The 16763-nt window shown below is 55.5% G+C and overlaps 2 protein-coding genes and 1 long non-coding RNA gene across 14 annotated transcripts in view; 1 reads left to right on the top strand and 2 right to left on the bottom strand.

Moving 5' to 3' along the window:
* The window catches only part of PLXNB1 (plexin B1), a 28804-nt gene extending 26015 nt beyond the window's left edge, over positions 1-2789 (bottom strand). For 2 of the 6 annotated variants that reach the window (XM_061396907.1, XM_061396911.1), the window contains exon 1: positions 2653-2740. The gene's annotated coding sequence lies outside the window, so the exon portion shown is untranslated. Of the gene's footprint in view, positions 1-1847; positions 1933-2006; positions 2091-2652 lie in introns of those variants that run through there. The other 4 variants (XM_061396909.1, XM_061396906.1, XM_061396910.1 and 1 more) reach the window with 4 other exon arrangements.
* A 2358-nt stretch (positions 2790-5147) lies between these two features.
* On the bottom strand, positions 5148-14481 carry CCDC51 (coiled-coil domain containing 51). 7 transcript variants are annotated; one of them, XM_061396933.1, is made up of 5 exons: positions 14398-14477; positions 13964-14042; positions 7988-8292; positions 6665-6829; positions 5148-6129 (listed from the first exon to the last, which is right to left on the bottom strand). In XM_061396933.1, the coding sequence occupies exons 3-5, from the start codon at positions 8282-8284 to the stop codon at positions 5377-5379; spliced, it is 1215 nt and encodes a 404-aa protein (XP_061252917.1). In that variant the 5' UTR covers positions 8285-8292; positions 13964-14042; positions 14398-14477; the 3' UTR covers positions 5148-5376. The 7 variants fall into 7 exon arrangements, with proteins under 7 accessions (XP_061252917.1, XP_061252915.1, XP_061252918.1 ...); XM_061396931.1 differs by having other exon boundaries at positions 14215-14445; XM_061396934.1 differs by lacking the exon at positions 13964-14042 and having other exon boundaries at positions 14398-14481.
* A 47-nt stretch (positions 14482-14528) lies between these two features.
* On the top strand, positions 14529-16555 carry LOC133235429 (uncharacterized). Its single transcript, XR_009732548.1, has 4 exons — positions 14529-14628; positions 14718-14773; positions 14857-14944; positions 16359-16555. It is a non-coding gene; the product is annotated as an uncharacterized LOC133235429 (long non-coding RNA).
* Positions 16556-16763: the final 208 nt, after the last annotated feature.

Genomic DNA, 16763 nt, shown 5'->3' with positions numbered 1-16763 from the left:
CTTCTGGCAAAGTCACATCGCAGGCTGGAGGCTGACCCCCGCTGGGAAAAGTGTCAGCCTTCTTCAATCACTGCCACGGGGCTGAGCCACCCTCGCCCTTCCCCACATACCACGGGTGGGAAGAAAAGAAGGGTGGTGACATTTTTCTCCTATCGGCCACAGACAGCCTCTGGCCCCTCCGGTGCACCTCCTCCCACCTCAGGGGGACTTTAAGCAGAATCTGAGGATGTCCCTCTCTCCAGCATCTTTGGAGGCACCCCCCGGGGCCTGGAGGATAAAGGTCAAGCCCCTCCCATCCACACGCTCTCCTGTGGGATCCTTGCCAGGGCTCCCCCACACATGCTCTTCGTTCCTGCCAGGCTGAACTGCAGACTGCTCATCACACTCCTCCACGCTCACTCCCTATTACATGAGGTGCCCAACCATCACCTCCCAGAGAAGCCCTCACTGTCCCCCAGGCTCCTGAGAAGCCCACCACATGTGATCGGCGGGCATCCCCAGCCACCGCCCTGGTGTACATTGCAGTTCTGCCTTGGGCTGTCTGAGCCTCAGATTTCCCATCTGGAGAATGGGAGGCAGGACTGCTCTGATCGTTCAACGTGGTATGGTGTGTGCCTGGCACGCGAGGCACCAGCCAAGGCCACTTTTCTCCCTGTTCCACGCTCCTATCCTGAAATTCCTTAAAGGCAGAGAACGTGACTTCTAATTCAGAGGCCCCAGTAAGCGGGACAGACGTTAGCACTGAGCAGGTGCTTCTTGAATATTGAAAAGAACCCTCATTTCACAGCCAAGAAAACTCAGCCAGCAGGGGAGATGCGGAGCCCACAACCTGCTACAAGCCACTCGGCTTCTCGAAGGACACAGTTGTCAGCCCCACTTTTAATGACTAGGCCAGAGCAGACTGAAAAGGGTGCTTTGGAGCTGGGCCTCCAGTCCCCAACTTATACAACTAAGATCTCTTCTCCATCCCCAACATCTCAAGCCCCAACTAGAGTCAAAGCCTAGCTCTTCTGGGCCCCCCATCTCTGGACTGATTCAGCAGGGCCCAAGGCTGCCTAACTTCTGCTGCAAAGAACAAGCACAGTCTCCTGGACCTGGGGCTGTCCTGGCCAACCAAAAGGGCATATAAACTCTGCCCTTGAAACTGGAAGTGTTCATATCCCAGCCCTCTTCACCGGAGTCGTAGGGATTGGTGCGAAACCGGCCTTTCCTTTCGGCCCTGTCGCTGGGCTCCCAGGGTGCACCCAGAAGTTACTCATTGACAGCATCAGAGTGCAGAGTGCCGGCCCTGTTGTCTGTGTTGAGCCGGGGTAGGGGCGGGGTGGGGGGCACCATTTACCAGTGAGGACTCAACGAGTGCTCATCAATCACCCACCATCTGGGTGCGGGGTGGGGGCTCCCCCTCTGGGGGTGCGTGGCAGGGGGATCCCAGTCTGCCTTTGTCAGTCGCGCCGAGTACCGCCTGGAAGGGCTGCTACTGCGGAGGGGAAGCCTGGACCTCCCTGTTGCTCTTCCCCGACCCTCCTCCCTCCTCCCTGACCAGGGCAAGGACCCCCCCAGTGGTCCTGGAGGGCGGGGAAGAGGCCGGCCGGTCCCCGGCTGAGGCGGCGGCGGCGAGGAGGGGGCGCGGAGGAGCGGCTCCACCTCCTCTGTCTCCCAATCGCGTTACAGGCGGAGCCGCCAGAGTTTCCCTTCGCGCGGAGAAGTGTGGTCCCAACTCTCAGGATCGAAGCCGCCCACCACTCACCCCGGGCCGCCTCGGCCCGGCGGCATCGCGGCTCCAGGCCCGTCCACCCCGGGGACGCGTCGCCCCGGCCCCACCGCCCGGCCCCGGGCCCCGCACTCACCACCCGGCCGGGCCCCGCGGGACGAGCGCGCCGAGGCGGGCGCCGGCCGCTCCGGGTTCGGAATCTGCGCGCGCGGCGGCCTCCCCCCTCCCTTGTTCGCCCCCCCCACCCCGCTCCGCCACCCCCCGGAGGTGGGTCTGGCGGAGCCGCAGCTGTTACCCGGAGACCGAGGGGCGGAAAACTGCGCCCGCCGCCCGCCCCGCCCGCCGCGGCGCTGCCACCGCCGGGAACAAAGGAGACAAAGCCGCGTCGGCCGGGCCCGGCTCCGCTCCTTCCCCCCCCGCTCCCGCCGGGCCGCCCTCCCCCCGCCCGCCGCCCAGGCCAGGCCGGAAGCAGCCGGGAGAGCCGGGCGCGCGGCCCCGAGCCGCCCGGGACCCCGCATTCCAGCCCTCCCGGCTCTGCACTTGCCGAGGGCGGGGGACTCGACCCCTCGCTCGCTAGGGGGGCGGACGGTGGGGGGAGGGGAGGGGAAAGAGCTGCACCCCGGCGGTTGCCAAGGCAACGCGGATGGCGGCGGGAGGAGCGCGCAGAGCCGAGCCGCGGGACCGGCTGCCCCACCCCGCCCAGTCCCCGCCGGGCCTCACCTGCGCGCCGCGCTGGAGCCGGAATTGGGGGCCCTCCGGCACGGGAGGGGCCGGACGGCGGGGGCTGGGGGGTGGGGGTCGCGCTCTCCAACCCGACGTGTGGTGGTGCTCCGACCGGACCTCCGCCTGCCTGCCTGCCAGCGCCCGGTGGGACCCACGCCCCTCACCTGCCCCACCAACCACCGCCAACCACCACCCCCGCTCTCCGGGGCCCGTCTTACCTGTCCAGTACCTGGCTCCTGTGGTCATCCTCCTCCAACTTTCTTTACCTGAACTCCGGGGCGCCTGGTTTCTGCCCACCGGTCCTACTCCTGGGACTCTCAAACGGCCAAGCTCTCCTTCCGGCCCCCACCTCTGGCTGTGCGGGAAGAGCTCTGGCTTTGGGGTTGGGCCTGGGTTTGCGCCATCACTGAGCCAAGAAACCTGACCCCTGCCCCCCAAACACACATGCTTGTTTGCTCACCGTCAAGTGGAGGTGATGCCACACCTAGCCGGGCTGGGAGAGGAGGGCCCACCGCTGCAAATGTGCACAAGCTAGGGCGCATTTCCTCCCAAACCTGTACCTGGACCCGCCCCAAGCTGAGAAGCCGTGGGCAAGTCCAGACTCCCTCACCCGTAAATACGTCACCCTTCCAAAGGCACACCTGGGTTCTCTCCTGAGGCCCAGGTGTGCCCTCTGCAGGGCCCTTCAGGCTTGGCTCCCTGCAAACTCAGGAGCCAGCATTTAGTCCATCCTATTAGGACTTCCGGAGGGTTTTGGCTCTCAGCCACTGGGACAGCCGCCTGGGAGGCAAAATTTGTCACACACCCTGAAAGCTCCCAGGGCCTCTGCAAGGCTTGTGGGGAACCTTGATCAGGTATCATCCACACTGGCTGCTGTCTAAAGAGCTAAACTTCAGGCACCCTCTTCCCACCTTCCACCCATCAGGGTGCCTTCACTCACAGACCTGACTCTGCCTTCCAAGTTGTCCCTCCCCAGCACCTCGGCTTGCTCCCTGGTCCTCCAACCAATCTTCCAACATCTGGGTCCAGGATTCAGCACTCTGTCTGCACCAGGATGGCACCCTTTCCCCAGTTCCCTCGTCTATGGACATCACAGACCCCAGGTGCTATCTGGCCTTCTGGGGTGCCCCACTCCATTCCCTAACGTTATGCTCCACACCCATCACCACCTCAGTCAAGCTGGTGTGCCCCAAGGCCCTCAGCCACCTTGCCTTGCCTTCCTGTGCAGCTTGTGGGGGTGTGGGGTGGCCCTTCCATATACCTGGACTCCTCCCCTCCCCAGACCAATTCATTCAAGTGCACACCCTTTAGGACCTACCTCACCTATGTTTGCTGCTGCTAAGTCACTTCAGTCGTGTCCGACTCTGTGCGACCCCACAGACGGCAGCCCACCAGGCTCCCCTGTCCCTGGGATTCTCCAGGCAAGAACACTGGAGTGGGTTGCCATTTCCTTCTCCAGTGCATGAAAGTGAAAAGTGAAAGTGAAGTCGCTCAGCTGTGTCCAACTCATAGCGACCTCATGGACTGCAGCCTACCAGGCTCCTCCATCCATGAGATTTTCCAGGCAAGAGTACTGGAGTGGGGTGCCATTGCCTTCTCCTCACCTATGTTTAGGACCTAGGATTTCCAAACCCCACAACACCCCTCATCTATGGACAGATATGGCATCTCCTACCCCACCAGGAGGATGAACCCCACCAAATGTAGAGGTCATTTCATCCCACGCCCTCCAAAGGAATCATTACAAAAAGAAAACAAGGCCACGGATGGAGTGACCAGACGATCAGAGCTTCACTGCACCCATGGGGCCACTGGCCAGGGCTGAGCACAGGCTCCCAAGAAGGGCGGGATCTCATGGAAGCATTTCTGCTTCCATAGGCCTCTGCCGTGTGTCAGCTCTGCTCAACCTGCTGACCTACCTCGTTGCATCCGGAAAGGAGGGTGGGTTCTTCAGACCCACAGTGCAAGCAGAGCGCCTCCTCGCTGCTCCTGTTTACTCAAGGACACACAAGGCCACCCATGGCCATTCGACCCAGGAGGTCAAAGGCTGTTGTTCTCCACTGAGAAGGAAGAGGTCAAGGGTTCTCAGTGCAGTATGCCTCCATGCCCCCCAAGCGTACCTCCCACCTCTGAGAGGTCCCTCCCCGTCACTGCCTCACTGCTCACACTGCTGGCGGGCTGAGCTCTGCCCAAGGCTGGAGAGGCCATCCCTAGGCTGTGTGTAAAATGATACCCCGCCCAAGTGGCGCTCCAGCAGGGAACCAGATTTGTCTCCAATCCCTGTAATTCTGTCCCCAGTGGTATTTACCAACCATTCCCCCAATCCCTATTCCCTGCTCTCCTCTAATCAATCCTCTAGTGTTAGAACCAGGAAGTTCTCTCCAACATGGCAGAGCAAGTGATCCAAAAGACAGGCCGTGACCATGGTCACCAGTGAGTGGCAGCGAGCCAAGTTTTATTGACTGGAAATCATGGGCCATCCGACACAGGTGGGTTGGACAAGTGGAGGACAGGCCAGGAAATCCGAAATGAAAATCAAGGCCTGGCGGTGGGTAGGGGGAGGGACCAGTATATCCAAAATGGTCTTGAAGCAAGGGCCAGATCAAGAGATGAGAGAGGAACTATAAGGGGGCGATTATCTTACTTTCAGGCCCAACCCTCGAGTTCCAAATCTGAATGTTCAATGGACAAAACTCAGTCTCACATACATTACTTTAAATAAGAAAAATGAAAGACGTTTTAATAAGACAAAATTGAAAGACATGAGGACAAATATTTGCTGCTTGCTAGTTAACGTCAATTAGTGCTGCCTAAAAAGCAAAGGATGTCTGCCGGTGAGGGCAGACTCAGGTTGAGTACACCCCTGGAAGTTCACTTCATTACTTCATTCTCTTACTAAATCCACATCCATACCCCCTCCCTCTGGAGGAGGGTCCAGGGGGTTAGCTGGCCCTGAACAGCATATAAAGCACAGGTAGGACGGCCACAAACGTCGCACAAGTGACCAGCGTGCCATAAACGGTGTTCCTGTTGACCTGGGCTTCCAGCCTCTGCTCCGTGTCCGACAGCGCCATGATCATGCTCCCCTGTTCCAGCAGGGAACCAGGCAGAGCTCCGTCTGCAGACTCCAGGCCCGGGTGTGCTGCAGCCTTTGCAAGCTGAACCACCCCAGCCACTTGGCTCACGGTCTTTTCCAGGCCATCAAGCTGCTCTCGTAAACCCTCTAGACGTGAACGGACCTGTCTAGAATGGCTGAGCTGCTCTCTCAAGGCAGCTGAAAGGACATCTGTGTCTCTGTCTTGGGTGGGGGAAGAACCTGCCTGGGACAAAGAGCCCTGCCCGGTCCCAGCTTGCACCAGGCCCTTCAGGTCTGCCACGAGGTCACGGAGGTCCCTCTGCTGGAGCGAGTAGCTGGACGCCTGTTCTCGGATGGCTTCCTGGAGGCTCACAGGACCCTTCTGGGCCTCTAGGAGCAAAGCCTTCAACTCCTGGAGCCGCACGCGGTTCACGTAGGTGGAGCCAGCCACACCGATCAAGGCCCCCAGGACTGACCCGATGAGCGACCAGTTCTTGGTCCTCTCCGCCCGGGTGCGCTCCTTCTCATGGCTTTCCCGCACAGCTGCAGAGAAGAGGGAGAATTTCTCTCGCTCAGAGTCTTCCGCACGCAGGTAGGTCATACGAAGCCGCTTCTCCTCCTGGGGAAGCAAAGCTGTCATGTAGCAGCGACCTGGCCCAGCAGCCTCCAGCGGAAGTCCCACAACCACATCCCTGAGACTTGGCTTCAGGCCTGGCACAGATCACATGTTCCATAAACATGCTGGGTGAGTGAGGACAGTGTTAAGTCTGGACGGGTGGGGGGAGCAAAGGAACCGGGGATGGTCCAGGTGAGCGCGGTGCTATCCTCCCCGGGCAGCTGTGGGTCTGAGCGGACATGCACGGGGGTCTCCAGACTGTGTCTGTCAGAAGGGAAATGTCTGGCGCTCTCCGGGAGGCCCTCTCCATGGTGCTCCCTCCCAATAATCCGGGGCCCAGAGTACACTAGACCGTTGATCCCAGCTGTCCAGGAGTGGAGAGGGTGGACAGGCACTGGAGCCCCAGAGCCCAGTCTCTCCCCAAGGTTTTCTGGTTTACCTCCTCACCAGGTCTCTGACCCCAAACCCATCAGAGCCCCCACCTCGCCCCTCCACACCCTGCAGGCTAGGGTCCCATGCAGGTGAGGAAGGAGCCTACCTGCAGCATCCTGTGCTCCAGAGTGGCCAGCTCCAGGTACTGGTTATCGTCTCTGGAGATGCGGTCCAGGCGGTCCCTCACCTCCTTCAGCTTGGTCTGCTGACTTTCCAAGTCCTCACGAGCCTCCCGGACAAGCCCTCGAGCCACCATGAACACTTTCTCTGCCTGCAGTGAGAACAAGAGAAGTCACCCGCCCCTTTCTCCACGCCACCCAGGGTCCTCTCCACTCCCAACCAGACGCGGTTGAGAAGAGGTCTTGGCGGGTGTCAGTGCACAGGCTGGAAAGACAGTGCCTCGGACACACAATTCTGGCTCACCCAGTGGTCCTCAGGGTGCAGCCCCGGGCCTTTTATTGGCTTCCTGGGTGTTACCTTAGCTACACCTCCCAACATCACTGAACGCCGTGACAGGCATCGCCAGGCCTCCAGTCAACAGGCTGAGAAACCCTGGCTCAGCCAAAGTCATGACCTCCGAGGGGAGAGACAGCACTGCACCTCAATACCTCTCACTGAGCCCCGGATTCTTCCCACCCTGCTACACATCTGTGCCAGGGTGGGAAACAAGATTGTTGTTGTTGTTCAGTCACTCAGTCATGTCTGACTCTTTGAGACGCCATAGACTGCAGCATGCCACGCTTCCCTGTCCCTCACTATCTTCTAGCTGCTGCTGTTGCTGCTAAGTCACTTCAGTCATGTCCGACTCTGAGATCCCAAAGACAGCAGCCTACCAGGCTCCTCCATCCACAGGATTTTCCAGGCAAGAGTACTGGAGTGGGGTGCCATTGCCTTCTCCAACTATATTCTAGAGTTTGCTCAAACTCACGTCCATTGAGTCGATGATGCCAGAGATGGTGGAACACGTTTTCCCTGCCACAGAGGACTGGACAACCAGAGGCAGTTCTCCCCACCTCACAGTCTGATTAATTCCGGGGCCTCCACCTTCTCGAGGGATGTTTTAACCACAGTCGGGACTGTGAGGACCTTGTAACCCTCCAGGCAACTCTTACCACCAACCCCTAAAACAGTCAATGAAGGAAGTGTTTGCTGGCCCAACACAAAGGATATTAATGGCCCAGGACCCCCTGGTACACAGCATACACAGCAATTTGTTGCAATGGGGAACAGGGGGGCCCTTCACCCCGGTGATATCAAACCCAGCCATCATGTAAGAAACAACTCAGCTCCCCGTCCTAGTGCGTGTTCAAGGACAGACCAGTCTGGACGTGGCTTCCCAGCACCTGTGGCTGGTCATTCATTTGCAGGAGCCTCCAGGCCACATCGCCCAGGTGAGAGGGCTGGGCCAAACCCCAGCTCCTGTCCTCACCTCAGTGACGTTTCCCTGGGCCTCTCGAACTTCATTGAGTCCCACAAACTCTTCATATCTGTCCCACCAAGTCTTGGCCGTGGAGGATGCCCGCTGCCGAATGCTGTGCCCCAGGGCTGCTCCCAGTGCGGTAAGGCGGTGGTACAGCCCCAGGGCCACCTCCTCGGGCCTCTTCTCTCTGGGCTGGCTGGGGCCGTGGCTGCAGAGAGTCCTGGTCAGAAAGAGGTCCCTCCGTACCAGTACGGGAGACACACCCCCGACGTGCCGCATGGCCAACACACGGCTGCGCCCTGTCATCCAGAGATCTGTGGGGAGAGGCCAGACAGATCGGCTGACAGCTGACACAGGCAAGGCTCAAGTCGGGTCTCATCCCCGAGAGTTTCCTTTAAAAAGTCTAAACTGGGGACTTCCCGGGTGGCGCGGTGGCTAAGAATCCAACTGCTAATGCAGAAGACACGGGTTTGAGCCCTGATTCGGGCAGATTCCACGTGCCGTGGAGCAACTATGCCCGTGTGCCACATGAGTATGTATGCACGTGTGCAGCAAGTACTGAAGTCCGTGAGCCTAGAGCCTGTGCTTCGCAACAAGAGGAGCCACTGTAATGAGAAGCCCCCAAACTGCACCAAAGAGTAACTGGCTCTCCGCAACTAGAAAAAGCCTGCACAAAGCAACAGTATATATATTGTTGCTTTGTGCAGGCTTTATATATATATATATATTTTTTTTTTTTTTTTTTAAGTCCAAACTGTTGGGCCCGGAGAGGGCAGCCACCAGGGTCAGGCTTTGCCAGGTGCTCTCCTGGAGAATACAGCATGTAAGGGAAGAACATATATAGGAACCCGAGCCTCCCACCTCCCTCCATGACGCCAGGAGCCAGACCCTCCCATTCCACCCACTTGCCTGCATCCCCAGGTCTGCATGAGAAGCCTGGTGGCCAGTTTCCGGATAACCTCAAAGATCCTTTTTTTTTTTTTCCTGAAGTGGGCCATTTTTAAAGTCTTTATTGACTTTGTTACAATATTCCTTATGCTTTGGTTTTTTGGCCTACTGAATTTGTTACAATATTGCTTCTGTTTTCTGTTTCACTCTTTTGGCCATGAGATATGTGGCATCGTAACTCCGGACCAGGGATCCCACCTGCACCGCGTGCACTGAAAGGTGAAGCCTTAGCCAATGGACCACCAGGGAAGTCCCTCACATACAACTCTGAAACCTGTGTTGTATCCATGCTTAACAGAGCCTCGCAAGGATTCACCAAGACTGCCAGGGAAACTGGAATTAACTGAGGGGATTTGGGGAAAGATTTCTGTAAATGACTATCAAAACCAGCTTCCTGGACTCCCTGAGGGCTGTCTCCAAACGGCGAAGCACTTTCATTTCTGTTCTAGGACACAGGTCATTCATGTCCCAGGACAGAAAGCTCCCGCCTCGAGAGGCAATTCCGGGCTAAAAACAAAGCAAACCCAAACCACTTGGATTGCTTCGTAGAGGACAGCTCTTCTGAGGTTCCCAGCAAACCCTCCTTCTGCCCTCCAAGCGCAGACATTCCAGGTGACCAACTCCCAGTCTCACATGTCTCTCTTTCCACAAGCTTTCTTCCTCCTCCCCAACCCCGGGAACTGCCCAACAGGTTAGGTTTCTTTAATCTTTCCCTTTTCAGCCTTGCTCTGATGTTTGGGCCCCACAATGCCTGCTCCTCTGGTACCTGAACAGCACAAGGAGTCTCCCTTTAGCCAGGCAGGCCTGGCCGAGCCCAAGTGCAGGAATGGTGCTGAGGACCCAGAAGAGAGAGCCAGGGGACCCTCACTCTCAGGCAAACCCTGCTTCAGAGCACCCCACCCCCAAGTACTGACTCTGGCTATCCAAGCAACACCTGGGAGTCAAAGGGCCAGACCAGAAGACAGACTAGGAGAGCTCCAATTACAGAGGAAAGTGCTTCCGGATGTAAGGTGATCTCAGCCTCCCACCCAGGCCCCCTCCCCACGGTATCACAGAGAAGCTCAGACCCTCTTGGAAACATAGTTGGTTGGGTCGGGGCATGCGTCCTGGCAAAAGCCTGAGCTGAGAGCCACAGAAAGGGACATCCCTATGACAATGGGTCCAAGCTGGCACTGCACCCAAACCCCAAAAGCCCAAAGGAGCACAGGCTACCCATGCCCCAGAGATCAGGCAAGCCTCCAGGGCCTCAAGGCCAGTGCTCACTGCTCACAGACTGTGCCCCACAACATTCCTACAGGCACGCCCCAGTCAAAACAAAGCATGCAGCCTTGTGGACCTGCCCACCGCCACACCCAGCGGAAAGGTGTCCCTTTGGCTGTCACTACTTCCTAGCCCCCTTCTCTCTTGATCCCGCCTGACCAGCAAGGCTGCTCTCCTAAAGCCCTGCAGAACCTCCCCCTTGTCGCATCCAGCAGCTGCTACTCGGATTTCTCCTCCAGCACCTCTGCAACTTTCAGCACCCTCTCATTCTGAAATCACCACCCCGCCTCCTCAGATTCCTCCAACCTTCTCAACCTCCCGTCCCGGTTCCTCCCCTATCAGCAGCACATTCCTGGATCCAGGAAGGTCACTTATCCCAGGCAGAGAAGATAGCCCCCGTCTCCTACACGGTCTTGGCTTCCTCCCCTGCCACTCACAGCCGACTTCACAGGGGAGGCTCTATTAACTTGTAAGTCAGATCACACCCCTCGGGTGAAAACCCTGAGAGTTCCCCAGTCAGCTGGCGTGAATGCCAGTCCTGCCAACAACCGACAAGGCCTGGTCCTCTCAACCCAATCCCCTTTCTTCTCTCCGTCACTGTAAGAACCCCACTCCAGCAACCCCACCACACTGAACACGATCCCACCGCAGGGTCTGTGCCCTGCCACTTCCTCTGCATGGACCACTCCTCCTCCACAAGTCCAGCCACTTTACACCTAAGTCTGCTCAAACATCACTTCTTGATAAGGCCTTTCCTGACAACTCCCTCCTTCGCCACCAACAGGCTCCCGCATTTTCTCCATCAGACATACACGTTGCCTTCTTCCTGTGTGCCTCACCCCTCACCAGAACAGAAGCTCAGAGACAGCAGGGACACGGCTTAGGGAGGGGATGCACCAATGACTCCCAAGTGGCTCCCCGACTCCAGGCCCTCCTCTCAGCCTCCTACCACTCCCTTGCCCCCGTCTCCCAGCTCCTTCCCACTGAGATGTCTCATAGGCCCCAACATTCCTGGCAGAGAGAAAAAGTGGAACAGGGCTTGACGTCGTCTAAAATCTGCAGGGCTACCTGTGCAGCTGGAAACAGTAGAGGAGACTGGGGAGGGCTGGACCGAGGCCAAAGTGAGCAGGGTCTGGGTCAGGTTCAGAACCTTGCCTCTCCAAATCCATTCTCCTGCTCCAGCCAGATGACTGTCTCCTACCAACTGCCCTCTCCTCAAACCTCCATCACCAGCACCTCATGCTCACCTGCAGCTGATGGTCGGCTTCATTTCTCACCCAAAAAATGTTTTAAAATTGGAAGAGAACGTCCATAAACTCCTACTGTATCTTTGAACCTGCCAGTGTCTGTCTCATCCCCACCTTCTCTTGCTCCTCAGGATGAAAACGTCCTGCTGTAGGGAAGGCCATGCTGTGCTCCAGGTCCCATACCCTCTCCCCTCCTCAGACACGGCTCAGGAATTGATGCGACCACCCCACCCCCACCCCAGCAGAGAAGCCCTGCTTCTCTGTGCCCCTTTGCTCTGTGACAGAGCACCTGCACCAGCTGTCTGCAGCTCCTCTCCTCCTGGTCGCACTTAACCGCCTCTCTGATCTGGCCTTCACTCCCACCGGGCCAGTGGAACTGCTCTTGTTCCGGTCATTCCCACGTGCCTAAAACCAATGATCAGTTTCCTCCTCATCTCACTTGCCCTGTCGGCAGCCTGTGCCTTATGATAGCTTCCTCCTTCTTAAACCACCTTCTCCTCTTGGCTTCCAGTCCCCACTCATTTCCACAACCTCTCCACATGGTGCCCCAGGGCTCTGTCCTCAGGCTCCTCTTTCATCCAGTCTTGTGACTTGAAAAACTGGCTACTTTTATGATTGATTGTAGGGATGGCTGTGCAAGACTGTAAATACATTAAAACCACTGAACTGTAGCATTAAGTAGGTGAATTGTATGGCTGCGTGCCTGCTGAGTCACTTCGGTCCTGTCTGACTGTTTGTGACCCCACGGACTGTAGCCCACCAGGCTTCTCTGCCCACGAGATTCTCTAGTCAAGAATACTGGAGTGGGTTGCCATGTCCTTCTCCAGGAGATCTTCCCAACCCCAGGATCAAGCTCCTGCATTGCAGCCAGATGCTTTACCACTGAGCCACCAGGGAAGCCGGAAGTGTAGGGTTAGGGTTATGTAAATCATATCTCAATAAAGCTGTCACTGGAAAACAAACAGGGCTTTCCTGGTGGCTCAGTGATGAGGAATCTGCCTGCCGATGCAGGAGACACGGGTTCGATCCCTAGTCCAGGAAGATCCTGAGGAACAAGTAGGCCTGTGCACCACAACTACTGAGCCAGTGCTCTAGAGCCTGGGAGCCACAACTACTGAAACCCGCAAACCCGCTCGCACTAGAGCCTGAACACCACAATTAGAGAGTAGCCCCCACTCGCCTCAACTAGAGAAAAGCCCGTGCAGCAAGAAGACCCAACACAGCCAAAAAAAAACCAAACAGAATTCCCTGGTGGGCCAGTGGTTAGGAGGACTTGGGAGCTTTCACTGTCAGGGCCTGTGTTCAATCCCTGGCTGGGGAACTTCGATCCAGAAAGCTACATGGTGTGGACAAAAATAAAGTATAAAAAACAAGCAAGCAAACTGTTTTCGGGCCTCTCCAGTCCACAGCTCTCTTCTGAATCCCAGGCTCATTTACCAAACTGCCCAATCCAGGTCTCTGCTAGGAAGGCTGATGAGAATCTTCCTCTCCCAAAGCTGCCTTTACCACAGCCTTCTCCATCTCAGCGGATGGAAACCCCAAGTCCCAATCAGGCTCAAACTCTCACATCATCCCTGACTTTCCTTTCTCTCCCTCCTCACAGCCAGTCCATTAGCAAATGTCACCTCCACCTCTGAAACTAAATTCAGATTCCCTCTTCCTCTTGCCCCTTCCCCTGCTACCCCAAGTGCCCAAGTGAAAGTTGCTCAGTCATGCCAACTCTTTGTGACCCCATGGACTATACAGTCCATGGAGTTCTCCAGGCCAGAAGACTGGAGTCGGTAGCCTTTCCCTTCTCCTGGGGATCTTCTGGATTCTTTACCAGCTGAGCCACAAGGGAAGCCCTAGTCCCAAAGACCAACGTCTTTTGCCTGGGTTATCCTAAGAGCCTCTGACAGATGTCTGTGCTTCTACTCTAGCCCCTACTGTCAGAGCAGGCAGTGGTCCTTTCAAAACACAGGTCAGACTATCTCTCTCTCTGCTGAAGTCCTGCAATGGTTTCTCCATTTCTTTCAAGGTAAAAGCCAAAATCCTTTCCAAGGCCTACATGGCATCCACCTCCTGGCCCTCATCCTTCTCTCCTCTCACTTCATCTCCCATCAGTCTCCCTTTCCCCACTCTGTTCCAGTCACGTGGACCTTTTCTCCCAGTTTTTGTGAGATTAAATTGACATACACCATCACATAAATTTGAGATGTACAATGTGATGACATGACAAATGTATAGATAGCTAGATGTTTACCACAATAAGCTTAGCTGACACATCTTTCACTTCACAAAGTTCCCATAAAATTCCAGGCTTCCTGACGCTGCTCCCACACACTAAGCTATTCCCACCTCAGGACCCTGACACCTCCTCGTCGATATCTGTGTGCTTGCGCTCTTCTCTTTTTTCAAGTCCTGCTCAAATGTCACAGCCGTGCACTCCCACTCCAGGACGCCTTACCCACTGTTTTATTTTTCCTCAGACACCTATCACAGGATCCGTGCTTTGCAATTCACGTATTCACTGATAGTCTGTCTTACTCACCAGAATGGCCGCTCTGCCAGGGCAGGCACTGTTTTGTTCATTGCTTCAGCCTCAGTGCCTAAAGTACTACCTGCGTGTACTGCACACCCAGCAAAAAAAAATACTGGATGAATAAACAGAATTTGCAAAATGTCGCACTCCGAGCTATATTACAAAACTCCTTCCGGGAGCCTCCAAAGCTCTAGAACCGGTGATCTAGCCCCCCCTCACCCCCCGCCCCCGCACCCGCTCCTACTTCCCTCACATCTGACCTCCAGTCACACTGTGCTTTCCTAGGTTCCAGCGATGCACCGAGCTTCAAGGCCTTTGCACAAGCCCATCCCTCTACCTGCAGTACTTTCCCTGTGTTTTTTTTCCAAGCTTAGCGCTTGCGCTTAAGCACCCCTCGCGGCTTCCGGACTCTCCCCGGGACGGACATCCCGCCGCCCCAGTACCTGACGCGCTTTGCGCCTCAACCCCCAAGGAGCGCCCGCCACTCAGTTGATCGCCGACCCTTTAGGGCCCGCCTTCTGGGGGACCACTTCCGGCAGGAGCGCAACTTCCGCATCAGGAGCCAATCAGCGAGCCCGCGTGGAGGTATAGGCGCAGGGAGCTGGAACGGGGAGCTCCGCTTCCGGTGGCAGGGTCTGGGGAAGGGGCGGCAGGCGCCATGTCGGGCCGCGAAGGTAAGTGTGCAGGGACGATGGAGTGGGTCAGGGCAGAGAGGGTCGAGAGCTAGCGGGGGCCAGGCTGAGCGGTCTCGTGTCTCACCCAGGTGGCAAGAAGAAGCCCCTGAAGCAGCCCAAGAAGCAAGCCAAGGAGATGGACGAGGTGAGGGCGGGCGCAGAGGCATGGGCGGGCGCGGAGGGACTGGGTAATCCGCTTGCAGTGAACGCGCTTTCCCCTCTCTCTAGGAAGATAAGGCATTCAAGCAGAAGCAGAAGGAGGAGCAGAAGAAACTTGAGGAGCTAAAAGCAAAGGCCGCGGGGAAAGGCCCCCTGGGTAAGTGAGGGCGGGGTAGAGAGATCAAACCGGATAAACGCGTGAGCATCAGTCTGGATACGGTCCCGAGCAGGTCAGAGTCCTGCCTCGTGGATAAGCTCCAAGGTCTCTGCTCCTGTCCACTGTGGTGGATGGTCCTAGCCAGGCTGGGATTCGTAGCAGCTGGATGGAGTGAGAGCCAGACCCAGTATGGGCTTCTCTTGCTTAGGGAAGTGGCAGAAATGGAAATACAGAAATGTATCTCACACAAGTTCGTATAGTTGAGTTCCAGATATTCTCTATACTTTCTTGCTCCAAATCCGAACTTCACTACTACTTTGTTGCTTATAACATATCTTGACTACTCGTGTAATTAAAAGTCTAGCAAATACTTTTGCACCCTGTGTTTTCACTGCTGGATGCGCCTAGGCTAATGCATAAAGTCCAGGCTTCTTGGCGTGTTTTTAAACTTAATTCTCTACCATTCTCTCTCTTCTCCTTTTGTGTAAGAGGAATTGATTACATATCAAAATATTTTTCAAAACTCATCAGTCGTTGTATTTTGTGCTTCTGAAATCCTGTTTACACTCATCAAAATAGGGATTGTTTTCTCAGCAGTTATCTATACCCTACAGGATCACTGGGGCTCCCCAGGTGGCCCGGTGGTAAAGAATCCTCCTACCAAACAGGAGATGCAAGAGAGGAGAATTCAATCCCTGGGTCAGGAAGATCCCCTGGAGTAGGAAATGGCAACCCACTCCAGTATTCTTGCCTGGAAAATCCCACGGACAGAGGAAACTGTCAGGCTACAGTCCGTGGGATCGTAGAGCATGACGCGACGGAACACAAGCAGCACGCACGTTTAAAGTCTATTTTGTCACAGCCCATTGGACTTTCATTCCTATTTAGGTATGCTTAATTCTATAACTGTTTGTTAAATTACCTGCCATGTGTTACTTGTAAATTGGCTGAAGTAAAGATATTGAGTAAATCAGATCCCAGGATCGTAATACATATAGTGTGGTATGTGACAGGTAAGAATATGGACTTGGAAGTCACGCTACCTAGGTTGGAATCTTTTCCTTGTTGCATTACCAGTTTATAACTTTGAACAATATCTAACACTGAGACTTTGTTATCTGTAAAATGGGTTGAGGGGATGCGGATTAAGTGAGCCAATCTGAAATACCCAACACAGTTGAGATGCAGATCAGTGTATAGCCATTACTTGTGCTCTGCCTTTATTCTCATTCACCACCTTACTCATTTTTGCCCAGAAATAATACTGGTAGAACCCTGTGCATGCTTGTGTCACAAAAATGCCCAGTACAAGAGCTGGCCCTTATTATTTAATAGGATCCATGGTAGGCCCCTCAGGCTTCAACCACAGAGCTTGTGTTTTTCCTTGGTTGAGACTTTTTTTTTCCTTTTGCAGCCACCGGTGGAATTAAGAAATCTGGCAAAAAGTAAGCTGTTCCTTGTGCCTGAGGCAATGATGACCCTTAGTTCCATTCTTGATTAAACACCTGGATTCCCTGCCGTAATATCTGTTGCCACCTATAGCTAGAATGAAGTGTTGTGTTGGAACCTATTGTACATTTAAGAATAAACTTTTGTAAGAAAAAAAAAGTACACTTGGCTCATCTTGTCTTTAGTTCTTCTCAGCCATTTCTACCTTAGCTAAGAGATCCATATAAACCCAGTCCAGAATCCTGCCAAAGTGTCTTCTTAAGTCTGTGTGCTGTCCTGATTTCTGTACCACCTTAATAAGGTTGTGCATCTGTTCATGTAAGGAACCTGCTGTGTGCAAGTTGAACATCTGCCAGTGAACAATTCCTCT

This window comes from Bos javanicus, chromosome 22 (genome assembly GCF_032452875.1).
Source record: "Bos javanicus breed banteng chromosome 22, ARS-OSU_banteng_1.0, whole genome shotgun sequence".
Taxonomy (NCBI): Eukaryota; Metazoa; Chordata; class Mammalia; order Artiodactyla; family Bovidae; genus Bos; species Bos javanicus.
This window is presented reverse-complemented; position numbering and strand designations above follow the sequence as displayed.

Coding starts and splice junctions, on each gene's coding strand:
- CCDC51 (XM_061396934.1), bottom strand. CDS start 8,284: ATGACAGGGCGCAGCCGTGTGTTGGCCATGCGGCACGTCGGGGGTGTG. Junction 6,830..7,987: donor CCCAGGGAAACGTCACTGAG/GTGAGGACAGGA, acceptor TTCTCACTGCAG/GCAGAGAAAGTGTTCATGGT. Junction 6,130..6,664: donor TGGAGCACAGGATGCTGCAG/GTAGGCTCCTTC, acceptor TTGCTTCCCCAG/GAGGAGAAGCGGCTTCGTAT.